Here is a 22,704-nt window from a genome sequence, read left to right as displayed (position 1 = left end):
AACAAAAAACACCAATGGGGAAAGCCATCTAGAAGGAATAGAGAAAATGGATGAAGGAGAAATCAGACTCCACTCCAACTGGAAGAGAAAGAGCTGACATAGACATCTAAGTGAACTGAAGTTAGAGATTTGGGGGCCAGCAGGATTTTGCTTCAGGACACACATCTGATAAAAAGGGACATAAATCCCTCTGTTCCTAGAAGATACCAGAACCTGTTTTACAGTAATTCCTTGAAAGCTAATTCCCAGCTCGTCCTCTTCTCAAAGGGGAATCAACTACAAGGAATAGACCAAAAACCACCTCTGCTGACATCCCCAAAGGTTAACCTATAAAACGAAATCACATATATGTTCTTTTAAGGCCAGACAAAAAGGTCTGTCATTTCAGAGCACTCTCACATGTAAGCGTGATTTTCACTGTTACTTAATATCTAACACTCTTTCCAAGAAAAAGCTTTTAATCCACAATGGTGGGGAGGAAGCTACTTACAATGCCCAGCTGAGGTAAACACTCAGGCAAAAAGTGTTATGAATGATCACATTCAACATGTCAGTGAATGAATAAATGATTACAATTACCTAACATAATAAGGTCATAAATGCAAAGTTATCACCACAAGGACTGGGAATAAAGGAAATAAAAGAAGATGGAAATAAAAACAATAAATCAAAAGTACCATTTTTGCTTTTTTATTTTCAATCAGGTAAGGAAAAGTTGGAACATGGTTATGAACACCGAAGCCTTACATATGAAAAAAAACTTTGCTCCCAGATAATTTTATTGTGATTGTCACGAGCACATAAATAATTTATTAAAACCCATCTCTGACAACTATCATACAATTCTAGACAGGTTTAAAGATACTCTATTTGGCTTAGGGAGATGAGCACTGAAAAATTAATGAAAGAAATCTGGTACTGTCAGTGCTTTCTAAAGGGTAAGCAACATTTAGGGGAAAAAAACTGAGGGAAAAAAGTCAGAAAAGCAAGAAGCAATTATCAAAAACACCAGGAAATTCAGTGTTTCAATACTAGGTCAATTATGTCATTAGACTGTCATATCATGCCACATTCATACAAATACTAAAGCTTGATACAAGCAACAGAGTGGGACACTAAAAAATAGTATAATAAAAATGTATTATTTGGCATCCATTTGTATCATTACTATTTATCTCCATTAAAATTCTGATTTTACATATCTTTGATAAAATTTGTTACTTCTCAGTAAAGAAAAAGTTTTCGAACATTAAGACTATTTAAATTACCCTAATTACATGAAAAGTCTCGTTTTTATATTGTATAGACATTTAACCCTTCTATACAATACTGGCCTTACTGAACTGCTAGAGTACACAGCAAATATGCTATACTTACTTTACATATAACCAAAATTTAATGTATATTACATTTGATGTATATTTTGGGGAAGAGGTACATTTGATGAAATGTAAATTACTCCATTTTTAAATTTAAATTCAATTTGAAACTATCTAAAAAATAAGGCCTCTGTTTGAAAGTCTAAATGAATAAACTTTAAAATTCTTCATTCAACAAACTTTCATTAAATTAACAGAAGCTTTACAAAGCAGATGCTATATGATGAATATATTAGACATTAACAATTAGCTAAACTTGATAAAAAATTTTGATGTTATTATAATTTGGGTGAGATAAGGGATGATGCTATGCAGAGAAGATGAAAGTTTACTTCCTTACTATTGGCTTAACAGTTGCTAGAACTATCAACTAGCATATCAGTATGCACAGAATTGTGAGGCCTAAGGATCTTTTAAGACTGTATAATGGGTAGAATAATTATCACATTATCAGCTTAATGGCCCCTTTCAATTTGTAGACATCCTATCACTTTATCCACCAATAACCATCTAAGCAAGCATATTAATAAGAAACTGTAGGTAAGCCTTGTATAAAAGGATAGGAATACATTAAAAGATGACATTTAATAAGGTAATTAAATCCCTTACTCTTCCATGTTGGTTAGAACACTCCACACAGCTGACTTGAATGTTTCCATGCTTAGCACCAGGAATGATCTGCACACATTCAAAGTCACTTGCCAAAATAACAATATCACAGCCTGATCCATACGCCTAAAAGAGAAAAGTTTTACAGTATATAAGATATGAAACTTGTGAATTATACTTTAGATCTTACTGCCACAATACTTTGACACATTTTACAAAAATAGTTAATGTAAAAAAATGAAGATATCAATTTACAAATAAGACAATAAAAGTCACATCAAAAATAAATAAATAAGTCATATTAAAGAAAAACAGGATGATGACAACCCATGAATTATCTTTCAACAAATAGTACTAACAAAGAAAGAATTCCTCTAATTCTTAAACACTAAAGCTTCTATCCCTGCAGATCATAAATCTTCCTGTTTAATCTTTTTTACTAAGCTCATCTTAGTAAACCCCCAAAGAATATAACCTCCATCTGAGGGTATAATAAGGCAGTGAAGGCTGCAGTTATGTTCCAGGGTTCAAACCAGGCTTGAGAAAGATCAAGAAAGAAATCAGATGCATTTTCCAACACAAATCCACGTGGCTTAAAAAGCTAGTGAAGTAGGCATGAACCTTCAAGGCAGAATTACATGCACTAAGGCAAACTCACCAACTGCCTATCAGTGAATCCATGAGGCAGCCTGCCTGCCCCCTCCCCTCAACATCATGAGGCATGAGGAAGAGAGGAAATGAACCCAAAGTGGTTTCACAAACAAAAAAAAAAATTTAATTAAAATAAATTTAACTTAATTTAAAAGTAAACTAGTTTATATAAAATGTTGATAAGTGTAACTATACAATCTGCAAAATGAAACACAAAATTAAGTTCCTGGAAAAGTCCCTTGTTCAACATAACTATAATAAGTAAAACCAAATGTTTCTTCCTATTGCCACACTTCTTGATGTGTGCTATTCCTGTTTTGCAACTTTGTGAATTTTATGAAGACATAAAGGGCAGAGATTAGAGGATACTTTTCCTTTTTCTTTGGAACTCAACTTATGAGTAAGGATTCTAAACAACCTAACAATCTAATTCTCAAATGAAAAAGCCCTGTTAAAAGCTACATACATGTACATGTGTATATACACTAAAAAAATAATTTAACAATAATATATCCCACTATCTCTACACCTTTAAGCAATACAGTTCTGTCCTACAAAATATAGACATCCAACAGCCAGGGTTGACATGTGATGACATGATGTGTCATGTGGATAGGAAATGTCCACATACAGCTGCTAATGAAAGAGGGAAATGAAGCCAAAGACCAGGCAGGAAGACAAACACTACTTCTACTGATGCCTAAAATTTCCAACGTTGCCAAAATCCCGCTGTAACGAATATAAACCATCTTAAACTCATGTATTTATAAATACCAGAAAGTTCACCAAAAGAAAAACAAAGAATTTTAGGCAAGGGAAATATAGAAAAAAATCACTTACGGGAAGAAGTAACTACTTATACTCTTACAGACAAGGTGGATTTGGTATACCATGCATTCAAAAAAACTAACCTGAAAGGGAATATTGAGTGCAGGCAAAAGAAATGTTTGCATCACTCTGTTGATTTTTAAAATTATATTATTAGTCCTCACCACAAAAAAAGGGAAAAAATTCTGTAACTATGTATGGTGACAGATATTAACTGAACTTACTGTGGTGATCATTTTGCAATGTATACAAATATTGAGGCACTATTTCAGAGTTGTACCTCTGAAAGTAACATAATGGTATATGTCAATTAAACCTCAATAGAAAAAATTACATTAAAATGACAAAAATAGGGACGCCTGGCTGGCTCAGCGGTTGAGCGTCTGCCTTTGGCCCAGGATGTGATCCTGGAGTCCAGGGATCGGGTCCCACATAGGGCTCCCTGCATGGCCTGCTTCTCCCTCTGCCTGTGTCTCTGCACCACCACCACCACCCCCATCTCTCTCTCTCTCTGCACCTCATGAACAAATAAATAAAATCTTTAAAAAAAATGACAAAAATAATCCTACCTTTGAACAATATTTCAAAATTTCCAAAGTGCTTTATAGTATTAGCCCAACAAAGCAAAGTGATGAAAAGAGCATAAACTTTACTTTGAAATCACATGTGCAGGCTTTTCAATTTGGGTTCTGTCATACTAAATGATCTTAAGTTACTCGAACTGTCTGAGAATTTCCTTGTGGTAAAATGGAAGAAATAATATTAACCTCTTAGGATAATTATGAAAATTAAAATAGAAAATCCATTTGCATAGTGCTTAGCACACATCATTCGTTAAGAAAAACAAAACAAAAAAAAAAAAAAAACAGTGCATGATGTTCCAAGCCTGTGCCAGAGACGGGGACTACACAACCACAGGATGTGGTTCCAGTGAGTCTAGTGGGAAGATGACTAAATGAATCACCAGGCACAATTAAATGACAAACTGCCATGACAGAGATATCCACAAACTACCAGAAGACAGAAGGTAATCAATAAATATATCACTCCCCCTTTAATCTTTGCAATAAATCTGAAAGGAAGGTATCATTTCTTTATACAAAGTTCATTACTTTGCCTGAGATTACATAGTAAGCAGAAGATGTTCAAATACTGGTTCTTACAATTCTTGGGCTATTTTCCCCTATATTATATGTCAAAGACACCTAAAATATTCCAGATATTAGTATACCTGCTTCTCTAAAGATGGGCCATTCCTAGTAACTGGTACTAGAGACAGGCTTTTACTGCTCAATCACCAAAAAGGATATTTACTCTTCCTTAGATATTCATAATTGCTGGATCTTTTCCAAGGGACATGTACCATACTCCTTAACTGTAGGGAATCCTGCCATTTTTCTGATCCTGCAATAGTTCTCAAATCTGGCTCCATCAAAATCACCTAAGGAACCTATTTAACACAATTTGCTTAGTCCCACCAACTTCCTAAATCACAATCTTCATGGATAAAAGAATTTGACAATATCTACCAAAATTTTAAATACAATATACCCTTCACTCAAACAAATCTTTATTTTACCCTATAAGCACACTTACGAAACTCTGCCAAAACATACGTAGAAGGATAGTAACTGGCTTATTATTTATAACAGCAAAAACTGAAGATAATCATACTGTCCATCAGTAGGGGAGGTTAAATAAATTACTGAATATCCATACACTGAATCACTATGTAGCTACTAAAAGTTTAGAGACCACTAGTCTATAATGGTCTCAATGGGACTCCTGGGTGGCTCAGCTGTTGAGCACCTACCTTCAACCCAGGGCGTGACCCTGGAGTCCCAGGATCAAGTCCCACATCGGCTCCCTGTGTGGAGCCTGCCTGTGTGTCTCTCATGAATAAATAAATAAAATCTTTTTAAAAAATAAAAATAATAATAAAAATAAAATGGTCTCGAATTCCTTATCAAACTAGTAATTCCCATAAAAATAGAACAAATGTGTGTGGTACTGGATTCCTAGATCCACAATAAGGCAATGCCTACAATTTTATACAATATCCATGGTCATAGCTAGAACAGAAGCCCCTAAACCACTGCAAGCAAACAACCTGCAAAAGTACAGGGGAAGACTATTATTACTCTTTAAAGAGTCTAAAGTAGGGAAAAATGGGAACCTCATAATCAGTCAAGATTGAATCACATGCATTCTATAACTGAAGGCTCGTGAGATTTTAATTATTTATATAAATGTGTTTAATATCTGTCAGGTTCCCACTATACTGGAATGTCTATCAGAGCAAGCAACCATGTCTTATTTATCTCTGTACTCCTAGCACCTAGCATAAGCAGCCTTCGATAAATATATGTATAACAAACAAATGATCCAAATCTTCCTAATTTTTTTTTTAAAGATTTTATTTATTTATTCATGATAGTCACACAGAGAGAGACAGAGAGGCAGAGACACAGGCAGAGGGAGAAGCAGGCTCCATGCACCGGGAGCCCGACGTGGGATTCGATCCCGGGTCTCCAGGATCACGCCCCGGGCCAAAGGCAGGCGCCAAACCGCTGCGCCACCCAGGGATCCCTCTTCCTAATTTCTGGTTCCAGAAGTCTCAATACCTAGAAACAAGGTCAAAGAACATGGAGTTCAGACAGATGACATACGTCATTGCTAATAATAATCTGGCCAAATTTACAATAGTAGCTACACAAGGAAAGAAAGATTTGGGCTGATTTCCAGCCTAACAGTATCATGGATTTAGAAGATCTACCAGAAGGGAATCTATCAAAGCCCTCCTTAATAATTCACTATTTACTGAAAACTTACTATAGTAAGGCCATCTGCTAGGTCTTTATGAACACTGTATATTCACAGGCCACCTTATAAAGATGTAGAAACTGAAGCCCAGAAAGGGTAAGTAGTTTGTTCAAGGTCGTAGGGTAAGGATTCATTTGCTTATAATAAAGCTTCTGTTCTTTCCCACTACATCACTCCATCTTTACTCTGTCTTCTTAGTGCTAGAAGGCCCACATTCATCTTTGTAATCTCAAGTATTTACCACAGCACCTAGCATAGAGGTAAGTACTCAGTAAAAAACCAACTGCTAAGAAGGTTTATACAAAAGCTACAATTACGCAAGAGATTCCCATTCTCTCAATTTTAGGTCAAAAGCAATTCTGTTTCCATTCTTCTTTTTCAGAATTCAGTCTTACTAGAGAAAGAAACTGTAGTGCAGGAGGAAAAGAGGGTACTCACTGAGACTACACACAAATACTAAAATGAACCCAGGGAATAGGGGAGTGGGTTCCTTTGTACTAGGTAAATGATGTATCACTGATTTAACGGAGTATAAACTACTCCACGTGTGGGAGATAAGCCACGGGATCATTACCGTAAAGCAGGAAAAGGGGCAGCAAGCCTGCAGCAAATGGAATCCCTTAGCCAGGTTCTTCTTCCCTTGGGTTCTTGGCAGAACCACTCCTGTGCCACAATACCACATACCAGTGTCCTGCACTAAGAACACTACTGACCTATAAATTTTTTTATCTCAAAGTCAAGGATACGGTTTGGCCCCAACAGATAGATAAGGCCTAAGAAAAGAGAACGTATTTTAGAAAAACACACTTTCCTTCCATTCATGTGGGAGGATTTCTTTTATGGAAGAACTGAACTGTTTTTATGATGATAAAGAATAACAAGCTGACAACCGTGAGTCATAATAAGAGATCATTCTGTAGTACAAGCCCTAATGTCAAAGACATGCTTTAAATAAATTAATCTTCACTTTAAAAAAAAAACTGTAGTTTCGGACACTAAACCATCCTTTTAGGAAAGAGAAAAGTAGTATGTGCCTTGAGAAATGAAACCGAGTTTTCAACCCAAAGTCTAATGGATGTAAGTCATAGATGGTCTCAGAAAGTCTCCAAATTCCTGGAAATTACACTGAAAGTCATAAGTACATGCTTGTTTTCCTGAATCCATAGATCTCATTAGTTTGTCTAGAAGAACCTCTCCTTTAGACACAGTACATGGTATGTCCTATTATCTCACAGTAATTCTACAGAAGCCAAAAATTTGAGTATTTCTTATTACCAAGATTCTTTTCTGTTTTTAGCTGTGACACCCAAAATTTCATTAGACGAGCCCTGTCAATTAGTTGAGGGTGAAAAACAAAGTCATGCTCTTTTTTTCCTTACCAAAATTTCACTTAAAGAAAAAAATTAAGTATCTTTTTTTTTAAATTAAATATCTTCTAAAGTCATACAGTACTCTGAGTTAACATACTATCATTATCATAATAAAGTAATGCTGCCTTCCCTAGAGGGTTTAATGTCATTGTGATTAAGTGTATCTGAATAGACATAACACAATCATTGTCCTAACTTAGGTTTTATATATGATTGCCTGAACATTATTTTAAGTAAACTAATACTCATATCCCACAAACTGTTCTAATTTTTTAGATTTCCTTTAAGTCTTAAAGTGTAAAGAAACACTTTTAAAAAAAATCCTACACAAACATAAATTTTCCTATGTGAATATAAAATACAAATAGATAAATTACACTGGCATTTTCTATGGAATACTTGGATGCTTTAATATTCTGGTGGTTACAGGGTCAAAGTTAGAGGTCATTGACAACTGCTGACATGTACCTAAATTTAAAAGAAGAAAAGCACTGGTGAATTAAGAGGTATTAAGCATGCTGAGAGGTTTATCTAATTTAAACAAGGTATTGTGGTCTTACCAAGAATACCAAGTGTCACTGTTAAATTCCTACTTCTCCCTGATAGTGAATTTTGACTCATGTAAATACATTAACCCTTCTACAAATGAGGGCATGTGTTACTAAGAGCTAAAAAAATAATTACAAGCATTTTAAGAGGTACCATTTACTGAAAGCCTACTGGGTAACAGATACTATACTATGCATTCTACATTCCTAGTCTCTTTTTCAAGACTGCAATAATCCCAGAAGTTAGCTATCATTTCCACTTTAATATGCAGAAAGGGAAGTTCACAGGATTTAATCAAATTCTTAAGTAGCAAGGTAAATACGAGCCTGGGAGGCAAATTCAGGTCTCTTTATACTGTTTTATCCACTTCACTAATGACCATCTTTTTTTTTTAAGACTATATATATATATATATATATATATATATACATATTTTTTTAAGACTCATTTACTGAGCCCTATGACCACCTTCTTTCACTTTGTTTTCTATTGCTCAAATTTTTGTTCTTCTCATTGGTTGGGTAAGTACACAAATTCATTTAAATTCTTCAATGCTGCTGTGATCTTTGCTCTATAACAAAAAGCTAAAGAAAAGACAGTGTTGTCTGGCTTTGAGAGTCACTTGGTTATACCGAGTTATCTACAGAAAACATCTTAAGAGGCCAGTCTTGACCTATGAAAAATCTTACAATCAAGAAAATGAAGCACAGATTAACAAAAATTTCCCAAGAAAACATCCTTTCCCTTTTCATTTTAGTTATGTAATTAAATACCTAACTGCTATACTCCTCAGAACTAAAAATTAACTTGTAGGGGTGCCTGACTGGCTCAGTCACTGGAACATTTGACTCTTGATCTTGGGGTCATGAGTTCGAGCCCCCTACTGGGTTTAAAGATTACTCTGAAAAAATTAACTTTGGGATGCCTGGGTGGTTCAGTGCTTGAGTGACTGCCTTTGGCTCAGGTTGTGATCCCGGCATCCTGGAATCGAGTCCTGCATTGCACTCCCTTTGGGGAACCTGCTTCTCCCTCTGCCTATGTCTCTGCCTCTCTTTGTGTCTCTCATGAATAAATCAAATCTTTAAAAAAAATTAACTTCTAAAACAAATAGATTTTTGAATGGGTCCCTTCTTAAGCTAGAATTTTCATGTATCACTTATCCACAAAATCCACCTACAAGTTAAATAACCATCTTAAATGTTTAATTTTAATATTTTCACTAAGATTTTTTTCATAGAAAAAGCAACAACACTAATTTAAAAACTAAATAGGGAAATTAGTTCACCTTACCCTTGGCCACTCGTCCTCATTCCCAAGAAGCAATCATTTCAGTTACCTATGAAATGTTTAGGGTATATATAAGTGTATCTATGTGTAAACATTTTATTACACAAAGGGATTATGCAATACACAATTCTGCAACCAGTTTTCCACTTAATTAACAATTTATCTTGGAGAACTTTCCTTAATAGCATAGAAAGAATTGTCTCATTCTTCTTAATAGCTGCAAAATCTTCAATTTTGTGGCTTTGTCATAATTAGTTTGCACTCTTTCACTATCATAAAAAGTTCTTCAGTGAACACCTATGTATTTATGATATTACACTTATGTGTGCAAGTATACCCAAAGGATAAATTCTAAGACATAGTTTGCTGGGTGAGTGATTAATATCAGTAACTACTGGAAATTGCCCTCCAAAGATTTTATTCCCCATATGTAAAAAGTACCTTTTTCTCCACTTCCTAACAGATAATTATCAAACGTTTTTATCTTTCCATTCTAACAAAACCTGGTGTCATCCTGTTGTTTTAATTTGTATTCTTATTGGGAGGAAAATTGAGCACGTTTCCATTTATTTATTTTATTCATTTATTGACCACTTAAATTCCGTTCTCTGAAAACTATTCTTGTTATTGTCTGGTTTTTTAATTTAAATTCAATTAGCCAACACATAGTACATCATTAGTTTCAGATATAGAGTTCACTAACTTATCAGTTGTATATAACACCCAGCGCTCATTATATCACATGCCCTCCTTAATGCTCATCACCCAGGTACCCCACCCCAGGAACCCTGTTTATTTCCCATAATTAAGAGTCTCTCATGGTTTGTCTCCCTCTCTGATTTCTTCCCATTCAGTTTTCCCTCCCTTCCCCTATGATCCTCTGCACTGTTTCTTATGTTTCATATGAGTAAAACAATAAAATTGTCTTTCTCTGGTTGACTTATTATGCTTAGCAAATAACAGCCTCTAGTTCCACCCACGTTGAGGTAAATGGGAAGATTTAATCCTTTTTTGATGGCTAATACTACACTGTGTACACACACACACACACACACACCATCTCCTTTATCCATTCATCCGTAATGGCCACCTGGGATCTTTTCACAGTTTGGCCATTGTAGACATTGCTGCTATACACACTGGGGTGCAGGTGCCCCTTCAGATCACTACACTTGTATCTTTGGGGTAAATACCTAGTAGTGCAATTGCTGGGTCATAGGATAGCTCTATTTTTAACTTCCTGAGGCTACTGGTCCATTTTTTTAACTGAGTCTTTGGTACTGTTGTTCTGAATTATTTATAATAGCAGTTTATAGATTAAGGAAACTCACCCTTTGTCATATGTAGCTAATAAGTTAAAAAAAAAAAAAAGACCAAATGCCTGAATTAAAAATATATTAAGGGATCCCTGGGTGGCGCAGCGGTTTAGTGCCTGCCTTTGGCCCAGGGCACGATCCTGGAGACCCAGGATCAAATCCCACATCGGGCTCCCGGTGCATGAAGCCTGCTTCTTCCTCTGCCTATGTCTCTGCCTCTCTCTCTCTCTCTCTCTCTCTCTCTCTGTGTGTGTGTGTGTGTGTGTGACTATCATAAATAAATTAAAATATATATATATATATATATTAAGCAAAGGACAAATCATTATTTTTCATTGAAATCATATATTTATATAGTACACAATTCCAATTTGAAAAGTTTTATAAATAGATCACAATAGGCCATGGACTATTTTAAAAGCCCAATTAATGGATTACTTTATATGTTTACATACAAAAAAAATACAAACTTATTGAGATTTCTCAAAATGAATTTTAAGTCCACAAAATAACAGTATTTATCAGTAATATATTCAGCCTCCTTTGTCCTTCCAAGCATCTATACCTAAAATCAAAGCCTTAACCGTTATCAACGACTGCCCCCCCACACCATCCCCCGGGAAAGAGATAAGCCTTCCGCCAGTGAGGCAGAAGCCCATACTACAGTTAGAAAAGGAGGAGAAGATAGTATTTAAACAAACGGTTCTTCTTTCCACATGACTTAGAATAGACTTTACTAATATGATTCAATCATCCTAACAGCCTAAAGTCCACTCAAGAATGCTGAATGAGGGGAAAAAAAATGCTGAATGAACAGAATAAATAAATGAGAAACTAAACAGTATGCGAAAAGCTTAGAGCAAAAAAATCACCCTAGGTCAAGAGACAGGTGAAGTTAATTACATGCGTGGTAACCAAAGGGGATTGTTTCTTTAGAAACAACTCACATCAGGAAATGCAAAATTAACAGACTACTTATAGTAGAAAAAAACCCAAGCTGCAAGCTGAATGAAATACAAAACTTAATAATATATAAAAACAAAAATGTATGGCTGAAAAAAATAGAAGAAAATTTAAGAAATGAGTGGGGGAAAAAGAAATATTACAAGTACTTGTGATTAAATGGTAAGAAACAAAATAATTCTTGTTTTAATTTCTTCCTAACAACCCCAAAGAAATGACAGATCCGAAAGTAAAACTTTAATTAAAACTTTGTATTTTAAAAAATCTTAGGGGATCCCTGGGTGGCGCAGCGGTTTGGCGCCTGCCTTTGGCCCAGGGCGCGATCCTGGAGACCCAGGATCGAATCCCACATCGGGCTCCCAGTGCATGAAGCCTGCTTCTCCCTCTGCCTATGTCTCTGCCTCTCTCTCTCTCTCTCTCTGTGACTATCATAAATAAATAAAAATAAAAATAAATCTTAAATATTAGTTAGAAAGTAGCCAATTTTGATGATTTACTGACAAAATAGATGGAGCTATAACAAACTTCTAAATACTACACTAGAGAGAAAGACACCTGCAGCACAACCTAAGCCTATTTCTATCACCCTGAACAAAGAACAAATATATGTTTTTTTTAATTTACTTATGCTAGTAGGTAATATCTGAAAAGCAAATGAGACCTTATAAAGAGAAATATGCAATAATTAATTAGTTTGCTTTAATAAGCTATTACAAAATCAGCTCTATCTCCAGCTTACATGCATTTTCACAAAAAGTAGGTCTGGAAGCAGAAATCAAAAATCATCTATTCTAAATCTGTCAGTGCTAAGAATAAACCATTCAAAGTATTACTTACCAAAAATTTCTAAAGGAAATCACAGCAGTATTGATAAAAATAAGTCCCATGGGCTGGCCACCATGTATAGAAACCTAGAACCACCTTTCAGCTTCAGATTTGTTCTCTAAAGCTTGGGATACACAATTTACTTCATAAAGAATAATGAAGTAAAAGACGACTTTTTTAAATGGCTACGTTTAAAGAAATAGAATAATTTCTTGACATTAAATTATGAGAAACACAGAAAATAAGTGACTCAGTATTTTGTTAATTTGTTAACACATTTTATTAAAGAATTTTAAAGTTAATAGTACATTAATATATACCAAAATTAATATGTAATATTTGACAATTTCCACTTATTTTGTAACTAATGGAAATTTCAAGATACTCATTTAACCTAAATATTGATATTTTGAGGGAGATGGTCCTGACAGTGTTCCAAAAAATATTTCCCAAATGATTAAACTATTACATTGTTACTCTCAATTCTGTCAATTTGATGGAAAGAATATATCCCTGAGAATCTAGAGATGCTAATACTGACTATAACAATCTATAGATATTTCCTTCATCAGTAAAATGAAAGACTGTAACTAGATCGCTTCTGAGATCCCTTTAATTTTTCAGTTGTGTGCACAAATTTGCTTCAAAAAGTCCTGAGATACGGGATACCTGGTGGCCAGCGGCTGAGCGTCTGCCTTTGGCTCAGGCGTGACCCTGGATCCAGGATGGAGTCCCACGTCAGGCTCCCTGCATGGAGCCTGCTTCTTCCTCTGCCTGTGTCTCTGCCTCTCTCACTCTGTGTCTCTCATGAATAAATAAATAAATCTTAAAAAAAAAGTCCTGCTAAAAAGATCAAATAATCTAGTGTGCATTATTCTGCACAGAGACACAGCTAAATGGTCTATATGCTGTAACTCCTTCCCTTAACTACTGACAGGATGTGAGGATGGTCCAGAGTAATGACCAGTGGCTATTAGCCAGCTGACAGAGAAGTTCTATGCCAAGCAAAGTCTACTCTGAAGAATCTAAATCAAAGACCCAGGGTTAGCAGGAAAAGTTAAGCTGAAAAGTCATAAATGTTCAGGGATAAATCAGCAATCTGAAACTGAAACCATCAGTTTAAGAAATGAATGGATCAGATATCCAAAAACAAAGAATTCATGAAAATACAAGTACATAAAATCCCTAAGAGAAGGCAGTCTTGATTCTACCCAATCACCCTGAAACCCAACTGCCCCTCCTTGATGGTTCATTGAAATAAATCTTGCTTTTACTTCAGTTCATCTGTCCCCTGGCTTGACTAGAACTAAAACTGATACAAAGATTGGGAATAGGGATCCCTGGGTGGCGCAGCGGTTTGGCGCCTGCCTTTGGCCCAGGGCGTGATCCTGGAGACCCGGAATCGAATCCCACGTCAGGCTCCCAGTGCATGGAGCCTGCTTCTCCCTCTGCCTGTGTCTCTGCCTCTCTCTCTGTGTGACTATCATAAATAAATAAAAAAAAAAAAAGAAGAAAAAAAAATTGGGAATAGGCAGAGCAGGGCTTAAAAAAAAAAAGTGGAATCAGCTATGATTAGATTAGGGAATTAAAGTAGAGAACATAATGAGGACCCTAGGTTGGAAAGCTAACCAAACAGGATGTATAAAAGATACCGTTACCAAAGCAGTCATCTATGATTCCTTGGGATCTACCATAGGTCAGACATATCTCCTTTTATTGTGCTTTGCTTTGTTGTACTTCAGAGAAACTATGTTTTTTTCAAATTGAAGGTTTGTGGCAGCCCTGCATCAAGTAAGTCTACTGGTACCATATTTCCAAGAACATGTACCACTTTATTTCTGTGTCACATTTGGCAATTCTCACAATATTTCAAACCTTTTATTATTATATTTGGTATGGCAATCTGTGATCAACAATCTTTAATATCATTGTGATTTTTTGGGGTACCATAAACCATGCCCATATAAGACAGCAAATTTAATAACAGTTGTACGGGTTCTGATTGCAGACATTGAGCAGCCATTCTCCTAAATCTCCCCCTCTCCTTGGGCCTTCCTATTCCCCGAGACACAATATTAAAATTAGGCCAATGAATAACTCTTTGATGACCTCTAAGGGTTCAAATGAGAGAAAGAGTTACACATCACTCACTTTAGATTAAAAGCTGGAAACAATTAAGCTTAGTAAGGAAGACATGTGTAGAGCTAAGACAGGCCAAAAGGCAGGCCTCTTGGGTCAAAGAGCTAGTCAAGTTGTAAATGCAAAGGAAAAGTTCTTGAAGGAAATTGTAAGTGCTACTCTAACGAACACATGAATGATAATGAAGTCAAACAGTCTTATTGATGATATGGAGAAAGTTTTAGCAATCTGGATAGAAGATCAAAGAAGCCAAAACATTCCCTTGAGCCAAAACCTAAACCAAGGTAAAGCCCTAAGTCTAATTCTCTGAAGGCTAAAGGAGGTGAGGAAGCTGCAGAAGGTAAGTGTGGGGCTAGCAAAGTTGAATCATGAAGTTTAAGGAAAGAAGTCATCTCCACGAAAGAGTGCAAGGTGAAGCAGCTCATGCTCTTGTAGAAACAGCAGCATATTATCCAGAAGATCTAACTATAACAATTAATGGAGATGACTACATTAAACAAGAGATTTTCAAAGTAGACGAAACAGCCTTATGTTGGAAGATGCTGTTTAGGACTTTTATAGCTAGAGAGAAGTCAATGTCTGGCTTCAAGGCTTCAAAGGACAGACTGACTCTCATTAGGGGCTAATGGAGCTGGTGACTTAAGTTGAAACCATTTCTCACTTACCATTCTGAAAATCCTAGGGCCCTTAAAAATGATGCTCAGTCTACTCTGCCTGTGCTCTGTCAGTGGAACAACACAGTGTAGATGATAGCACATCTGTTTACAACATGGTTCACTCAGTATTTTAAGCCCACTGTTCAATCTTACTGCTCAGAAACAAAATTCCTTTCAAAATATTATTGCTCATTGTCAAAGCACCTGGTCATCCAAAAGCTCTGATACAGACGTACAATGAGATTAGTGTTATTTTCATGCCTGCTCACTCAACATCCATTCTGCAGTCCATGGATCAAAGAATAATTTTGACTTTCAAGTCCTATTATTTTATTTAGTCCTATTATTATTTTATTTTCAAGTCCTATAAATACATTTCATAAGGCTACAGCTGCCACAGGTAGTGATTCCTTTGATGGATCTGGGCCAAATAAATTCAAAGTTTTCTAGAAAAGATTTTGTAGAAGAATGTCTCAAAAGTTGGGTTTGTCTTTTGTTTCCTCATGATTATATTCAGGTTATACATTTTGAGCAGGAATATCACAGAAATGTGGCATGTTCTTACTGCATTTCATCAAGAGGCACAACTGTCAATTTACCACATTTCTGGTGATATTAACTTTAGTTGATAAAGGTGGTATCTGCAGGGTTTCTCCTCTGTAAAATTATTTTTTCCTTCATAATTTTTTCCTTCATAATTAATAAGTATCTTGTGGAAAGATATTTTGAGACTATATAAATATCTTGTTACTTATCAAACTTTTACCCACTAGTTTTATTATTTACTGGACAATTCTTACCTGATTAGTTACTACTATGATGGCTGCCAAATGGCAATTATCTAATTCTCACATTTAATTATTTATCAGTTGGCTTTCCTCTGTAAGGAAGAGTTTTATTTATTTCTGTACTTATTTATATTAGTAAGAGTCATAGATTCCTATCTCATTCAAAGGGTTATAATCCATTACTATCACTTATTTATATGCTCGAATTGTCCCAGATTTGGCTAATAACTCTTCATGTTAATAACTTCATGGCTAATAACTCCACGTTCTTTTCACATGGTCGCATCTCCTCTTAACAATTCCTTACTTTCTGGCATAAAACATTCTGGGCTCATTTTGTGATTTCCCTGCCTCAGCCTAGAGTCTGCTATTCCTCCAGGAATGTTGTTTCCTTTTAGTGGAAAATGGTAGTTAGAAACCAACATCTTGATGCCAATTGTGTCTACTGCTACTGGGGTATCACTGCTTCTAGGGCCTCTCAGCCAAGAGACTAGGAAATAGATGGGCACATATGTGCATGTCTGTATGTAGACACTCACATACACTTTTAACTCTCCACTGAAAGGCTTAAGAGCAATTACACCCCAGGACACACATACATCCCTACTATTATCTATGTATCTCTATACTGATACATCACTGCTCTCTTGCTCTCTAAATATATATAATATACACACATATGCATATTATACTACAAACACATAACATATACATACGTGTATACACACACACACACACAGTAATGCCCTAACCTGATTATTTCTAACACAGGATTCCTTCTAGTCTTCCTACTTTCCAAATTTGTAATTCCCTCTTCAATAATGGGAAACCTGGCTCCCATCACCCAAGATACATTTATTTATCTGCAACTGTGGTATATTTAGCTTTTTAAAAAATTTATTCATGAGAGACACAAAGAGAGAGAGAGAGAGAGAGAGAGAGAGAGAGAGGCAGAGACACAGGCAGAGGGAGAAGCAGGCTCCATGCAGGGAGCCCGACATGGGACTCGATCCCAGGTCTCCAGGATCACACCCTGGACTGAAGGCGGCGCTAAACTGCTGAGCTACCCAGACTGCCCTATATTTAGCATTTTAAGAAATCTTTTGCAACCTTAAAGTCATGAATAAACCTTTTTTATTTATTTTTAATTTCACTATAATTGACACACAACATTAGTTTCAGGTATATAACATATGATTCAACAACTCTGTTACGCTATGCTCATCACAAGATAACTACAATCTGTCACCATACAATGCAATCACAATACAAGTAACTGCATTCCCCTATGACATACCTTTTATTCCTACGACTTACTCATTCTGTAACTGGAAGTCTGTATCTCCCACTCCCCTTCACACATTTTGCCCATCTCCGTCCACCCCACTGACAACCATCAGTTTGTTCTCTGTATTTATTCATCTGATTCTGCTTTTTGTTTATTCATTTGTTTTTTAGATTCCACATATAAATCATATAGTATTTGACTTTCTCTGACTTATTTCACTTAGCATAACACCCTATAAGTCCATACATGTTGTCACAAATGGCAAGATCTCATACTTTTTTATGGCTGAGTAATACTCCACTGTGGATACCTCACATCTTCTTTATCCATTCATCTATTAATGGACACTTGGGTTGCTTCCATATCTTGGCAATTCTAAATAATGCTTCAATAAACATGTAAGTCCATGTATCTTCCCAAATTAGTGTTTTCATTTTCTTTGGGTAAATACCCAGTGGCAGAATTACTAGACCATATGGTAATTTTGTTTTTAACTTTTTGAGGAACCTCCATACTGTTTTCCATAATGGCAGTACCAATTTACATTCCTACCAACAATGCATGAGGGTTCCTTTTTCTCTACATCCTTGCCAACACTTGTTATTTCTGTCTTTTTTATTTTAGATATTCTGACAGGTATAAGATGATACCTCACTGTAGTCTGGATTTGTGATGCTGATCATTTTTCATGTGTTTGTTGGCCATCTGTATGTTTTCTCTGCAAAAATATCCATTCAGGTCCTCTGCCCATTTGTTAATCAGATTTTCTTCAGCGTTGAGTATATTTATGAAAAACCTACAGATAACATTATACTCAATGATAAAAAAAAAAACTGAGAGCCTTTCCTATAAGATCAGGAACAAGACTAGGGTGACTACTCTTGCCACTTTTATCCAACCAGTATGGAAGCTATAGCCACAGCAATAAGACAAGAAAAATAAATAAAGGTATCCATATTGGTGAGGAAGAAGTTAAACTGTCACTATCTGCAGATGACAGGAGTCCTTATATAACAAACCCTAAAGACTCCCCCAAGAAACTACTAGAAATAGTAAATAAAGTCAGTAAAGTAATATAAAATTAATAACCCAAAGTCAATTCTGTTTCTCTACACTAATAAGAAAGTAGCAGAAAGAGAAATTAAGAAAACAATCCCATCCCATTTATAATTGTACCAAAAACAATAAAATATCTAGGAATAAACTTACATAAGGTGAAAGACCTGTACTCTGAAAACTATAAACACTGTTGAAAGAAATTGGACAAAAAAGTAGAAAGATTCTCCATGCTAATGGATTGGAATAATTAATATTGTTAAAATGCCCCTACCACCCAAAGCAATCTACAGATTCAATGTACTCCCTATCAAAATACCAACAACATTTTTCACAGAACTAGAACAAATAATCCTAAAACCTGTATGGAACACAAAAGACCCAGAAAAGTCAAAGCAATCCTGAAAAAGAAGAAAGCTGGAGGTATCAGAATCCCAGATTTCAAGATATATTACAAATCTGTAGTAATCAAAACAATATGGTACTGACACAAAAACAGACACATAGATCAATGAAACAGAATAGGGAGCCCAGAAATAAGCCTATGCTTATATGGCCAAGTAATCTATGACAAAGGAGGCAAGAATATACAATGGGGAAAACAGTGTCTTCAACAAATGGTGTTGAGAAAACAGGACAGCTATGTGCAAAGAATGAATTGGGAGCGCCTAGGTGGCACAGTCAGTGAACCATCTGACTCTTGGTTTCGTCTCAGGTCGTGATCTCAGGGTGGTGGGATCCAGCCCTGCATCAGGCTCTGTGCTCAACATGGAGTCTGCCTAAAAGACTCTCCCTATTCCTTTGCTCCTCCCCACCCCAGAACTCTGTCAAATAAATAAATCTTTATTAAAAAGAAAAAAAATAGGGACGCCTGGGTGGCTCAGCAATTGAGCGTCTGTCTGCCTTCAGCCCAGGGCATGATCCTGGGATCCCGGGATCGAGTCCCACGTCGGGCTCCCTACATGGAGCCTGCTTATTTCTCTGCCTGTGTTTCTGTCTCTGTGTCTCTCATGAAAAAAATAAATATTTAAAAAAAGAAAAAGAAAAAATAAAGAATGAAACTGGACCAGTTTCTTGTACCACACAAACAACTCAAAACAGATTAAAGACCTGGGTGCCTCAGTCACTTTAGCATCTGCCTTCAACTCAGAGGTCATGATCCCAGGGGACCGAACCTGACATCAGCCTCTCTTCTCAGTGGGGAGTCTACTTCTCCCTCATCTTCTGCCCTTCCCCCCCCCAACTCATGCTCTCTCTTGCTCTCTAATAAATAATTAAATCTTTAAAAAAAATAGATTAAAGACCAAAATGAGACCTGAAACCATTAAATGCCTAGAAAAGAACATAAGCAGTAATTTCTTTGAAAATGGCCTTAGTAACATTTTTTAGGTGTGTGTCCTGAGGCAAGAGAAACAAAAGCAAAAATAAACTATTGTGACCACATCAAAATAAAAAGCTTTTGCACAGCAAAGGAAACCATCAACAAAGCAAAAAGACAACCTGCTAAATGGGAGAAAATATTTGCAAACGATATATCTAACAAGGTGTTAATATCCAAAATATAGTCGTATAATACGACACAACACCAATAAATTTTCTATATTGCCTTCTAAAATCTTTATTTTTCTGTATTTCACTTCAGCACCTATAATCTGCCTGGAGTTCCTTTTTGTATATGGGGTGACATAGGGACCGATTTATGCTTCTTTGCTATATATATGTCCCAGCACCACTAATCCAAAAGATCAACTATTCTGTACTACTCTACCTTGTCATACTTGACATAAATCAAACATCAAAAAATGTGCAAGTCTGTATCTTGTGCTCTATTTTATTACTTTCATGTATTTGTTCTTAGGCTACCACCACACTATCTTAATGGTCATGACTTTTAAGTCTTGAGCAGCTCAAAGTGGTCCTCTTATTTTACTGTTCCCTAAGATTGCCTTATCTATTCCTGGCTCCAACTATTTCCATAAAATTTAGCATCATTCTTTCAAATTTCACAGAATCCTCTTAATATTTTGACTGGCAATACATCAAAGCTAAAAATATACTTGGGAAGAATTGACATATTTACAGTAATGAATCTTCTAGTCCATAAATATAGAATTTATCTCCCTAAGGTTTTATTAATCTTGCCCACAGAAGTCTTCTACATACATCATTAGACTTATTGCTAGGTCCTTGATATTTTTTATTAGTATGAAAAATGGTACCATAGTCCCAGTTCAAAGTAAGAACTGCAATAAATTATGTCTCTCCCACTGAATGCATCCATAAAACATGAACAGAATGTAAGAAACTGCCATTTGAGGACTCTGAAAAGTAAATGATAGCAGGTAAACTAGGAAAAAAAATCAGAATTTGAAGTCCACTGTGCCAGCACAGTTTAACTAAAGTTAGAATGTAAACAAGAAGCAAAAAGAGAGCTCCAAAAGAAGCCATTTACTCTTGGCTGAAGAAGTGGGAAGAAAGACTTAGTTTTCAGAGAGGGATGGAGAATTTCCTATTTATCCTTTTTTTTCTTTCTCCATTTTCTCATATCCCAGCCATCAAGCAGTCCCACAGCTCCATGTGGGACTCTCTCTCCAAGAGAATGGGGTAAACTCCCATCGCTTTTCATCTTGTGCTATCCTACTGCTACTTGGTACTGAATACAGATACATTCCCATGAAGAATACTGCAGAGTAACTGAAGTCTCAACTTTGCAGCCAGAGAACCACAAAGGGGAGCCCCGGAAACCAGAAAGTACCAGAGAAATCACAGAAAAGAGAAAAACTCAGGAAAACAATCCTATAAACTTTGTTTATAGACTCCTGGGCTCATTCCCAGGCAGCACATGTATGGATCATACCTTAAACAAAAGAGCAAAACCCTGAAGAACTGAACTCCAGGAGAGGCCACTGACCAGATGCTTTACTGGCCACTAGGTGGAACATACACAGGATAGATCTAACTAGCACTGCAAAGGCTTTAAAAATGGAACTGACATTGAAATGACATCCCATAGAAGGCTGGTCAGAACTTTCAGCCTGAATGAAGTTATACTGCCTGCTAAATATCAATGTGCTCTTTACAGAGAGTAAGGGAGTTATCCTCTGTAAGGATTTACAGAGTTTCATAACATAATGTTTTTAAAAGTCCAGGTTACAATTCAAAATTATTCAGTGATACAAAGAACTAAGAAAATCTCGGGCACCCAGGAGCCTCAGTTGGTTAGGCATCCAACTCTTCATTTCAGCTCAGGTCATGATCTCAGGATCATGAAATTGAGCCCCATATCAGGCTCCACACATTGGATGTGTTGCCTGCTTCAGTCTCCATCTCCCTCTACCCCTCCTTGCCCCACGCTCAGGCACTTGTTCACTCTCTCTCAAAAAAACAAACAAAAAAAAAAACCCAAAAAACCCAACTCAACTCACAAGGGAAAAATCAATCAACAGACCCATATGTTGAGATTATCAGACAAAACATTAAAGTGGCGAAGATAAAAATGTTCAAAGAAATACAGGTGAACACTCTCAAACCAGTAATCTAAGCTTCCATCCTAATCAACTAGTGGAGGAAAGCAAAACAAATTCAAAGCATGCAGAAGGCAGGAAATAATAAAGAAATCAATGAAACTGACAACAGGAAAATAATAGAAAATGCGAACAAAATCAAAATCTGGTTCTTTGAAAAAGAACAGTAAAATGTATAAACCTCTAGAAGACAAAGAGAAAAGGGAAGAAACATTATCACAATGAGGAATAAAAGAGAGACTACAAGTGCTAATTTTGCAGACATTAAAGAGATAATACTAAAATACTATATGCAATTCTACACATATAAGTATGACAAAGAAATGGATGAAAAAGACTAATTCCTCCAAAACCAGAAACTACAAAAACATACCCAAGATGAAATACATTATCTGAAGTGTCCTTTAACTATTAAGGAAATCAAATATGTGGTTTAAAACCTTCTGAAAAAGAAAACTTCAAGCCCAGATGGTTTCACTGGCAAATTCTACTAACATTTAAAGAATAAATGACATGAACTCTATATAACCCAACAGAAAACAGAAAAGGAGTATCTCTAAACTCACTTTATGAAACCAGCATTACAATGATACCAAAAGCAAACAAAAACAATACAAGGAAGAAAAAAAAAAAAAACAGAAAACCTACAGGGG

The 22,704-nt window shown here is 35.9% G+C and overlaps 1 protein-coding gene across 4 annotated transcripts in view; it reads right to left on the bottom strand.

The window, feature by feature from the left end:
* Positions 1–22,704, bottom strand: part of DMXL2 (Dmx like 2) — a 156,873-nt gene that overhangs the window by 121,482 nt on the left and 12,687 nt on the right. For all 4 annotated transcript variants that reach the window (XM_055319683.1, XM_055319685.1, XM_055319684.1 and 1 more), the window contains exon 2: positions 1,989–2,114. In XM_055319683.1, coding sequence (XP_055175658.1) covers positions 1,989–2,114 — 126 coding nt within the window. The remainder of the gene's footprint in view (positions 1–1,988; positions 2,115–22,704) is intronic.

The sequence above is a fragment of the Nyctereutes procyonoides genome, unplaced genomic scaffold, assembly GCF_905146905.1.
Source record: "Nyctereutes procyonoides isolate TBG_1078 unplaced genomic scaffold, NYPRO_anot_genome, whole genome shotgun sequence".
NCBI lineage: Eukaryota > Metazoa > Chordata > Mammalia > Carnivora > Canidae > Nyctereutes > Nyctereutes procyonoides.
Note: the sequence above shows the minus strand (reverse complement) of the source record. Positions and strands in the feature narration are given on the sequence as shown.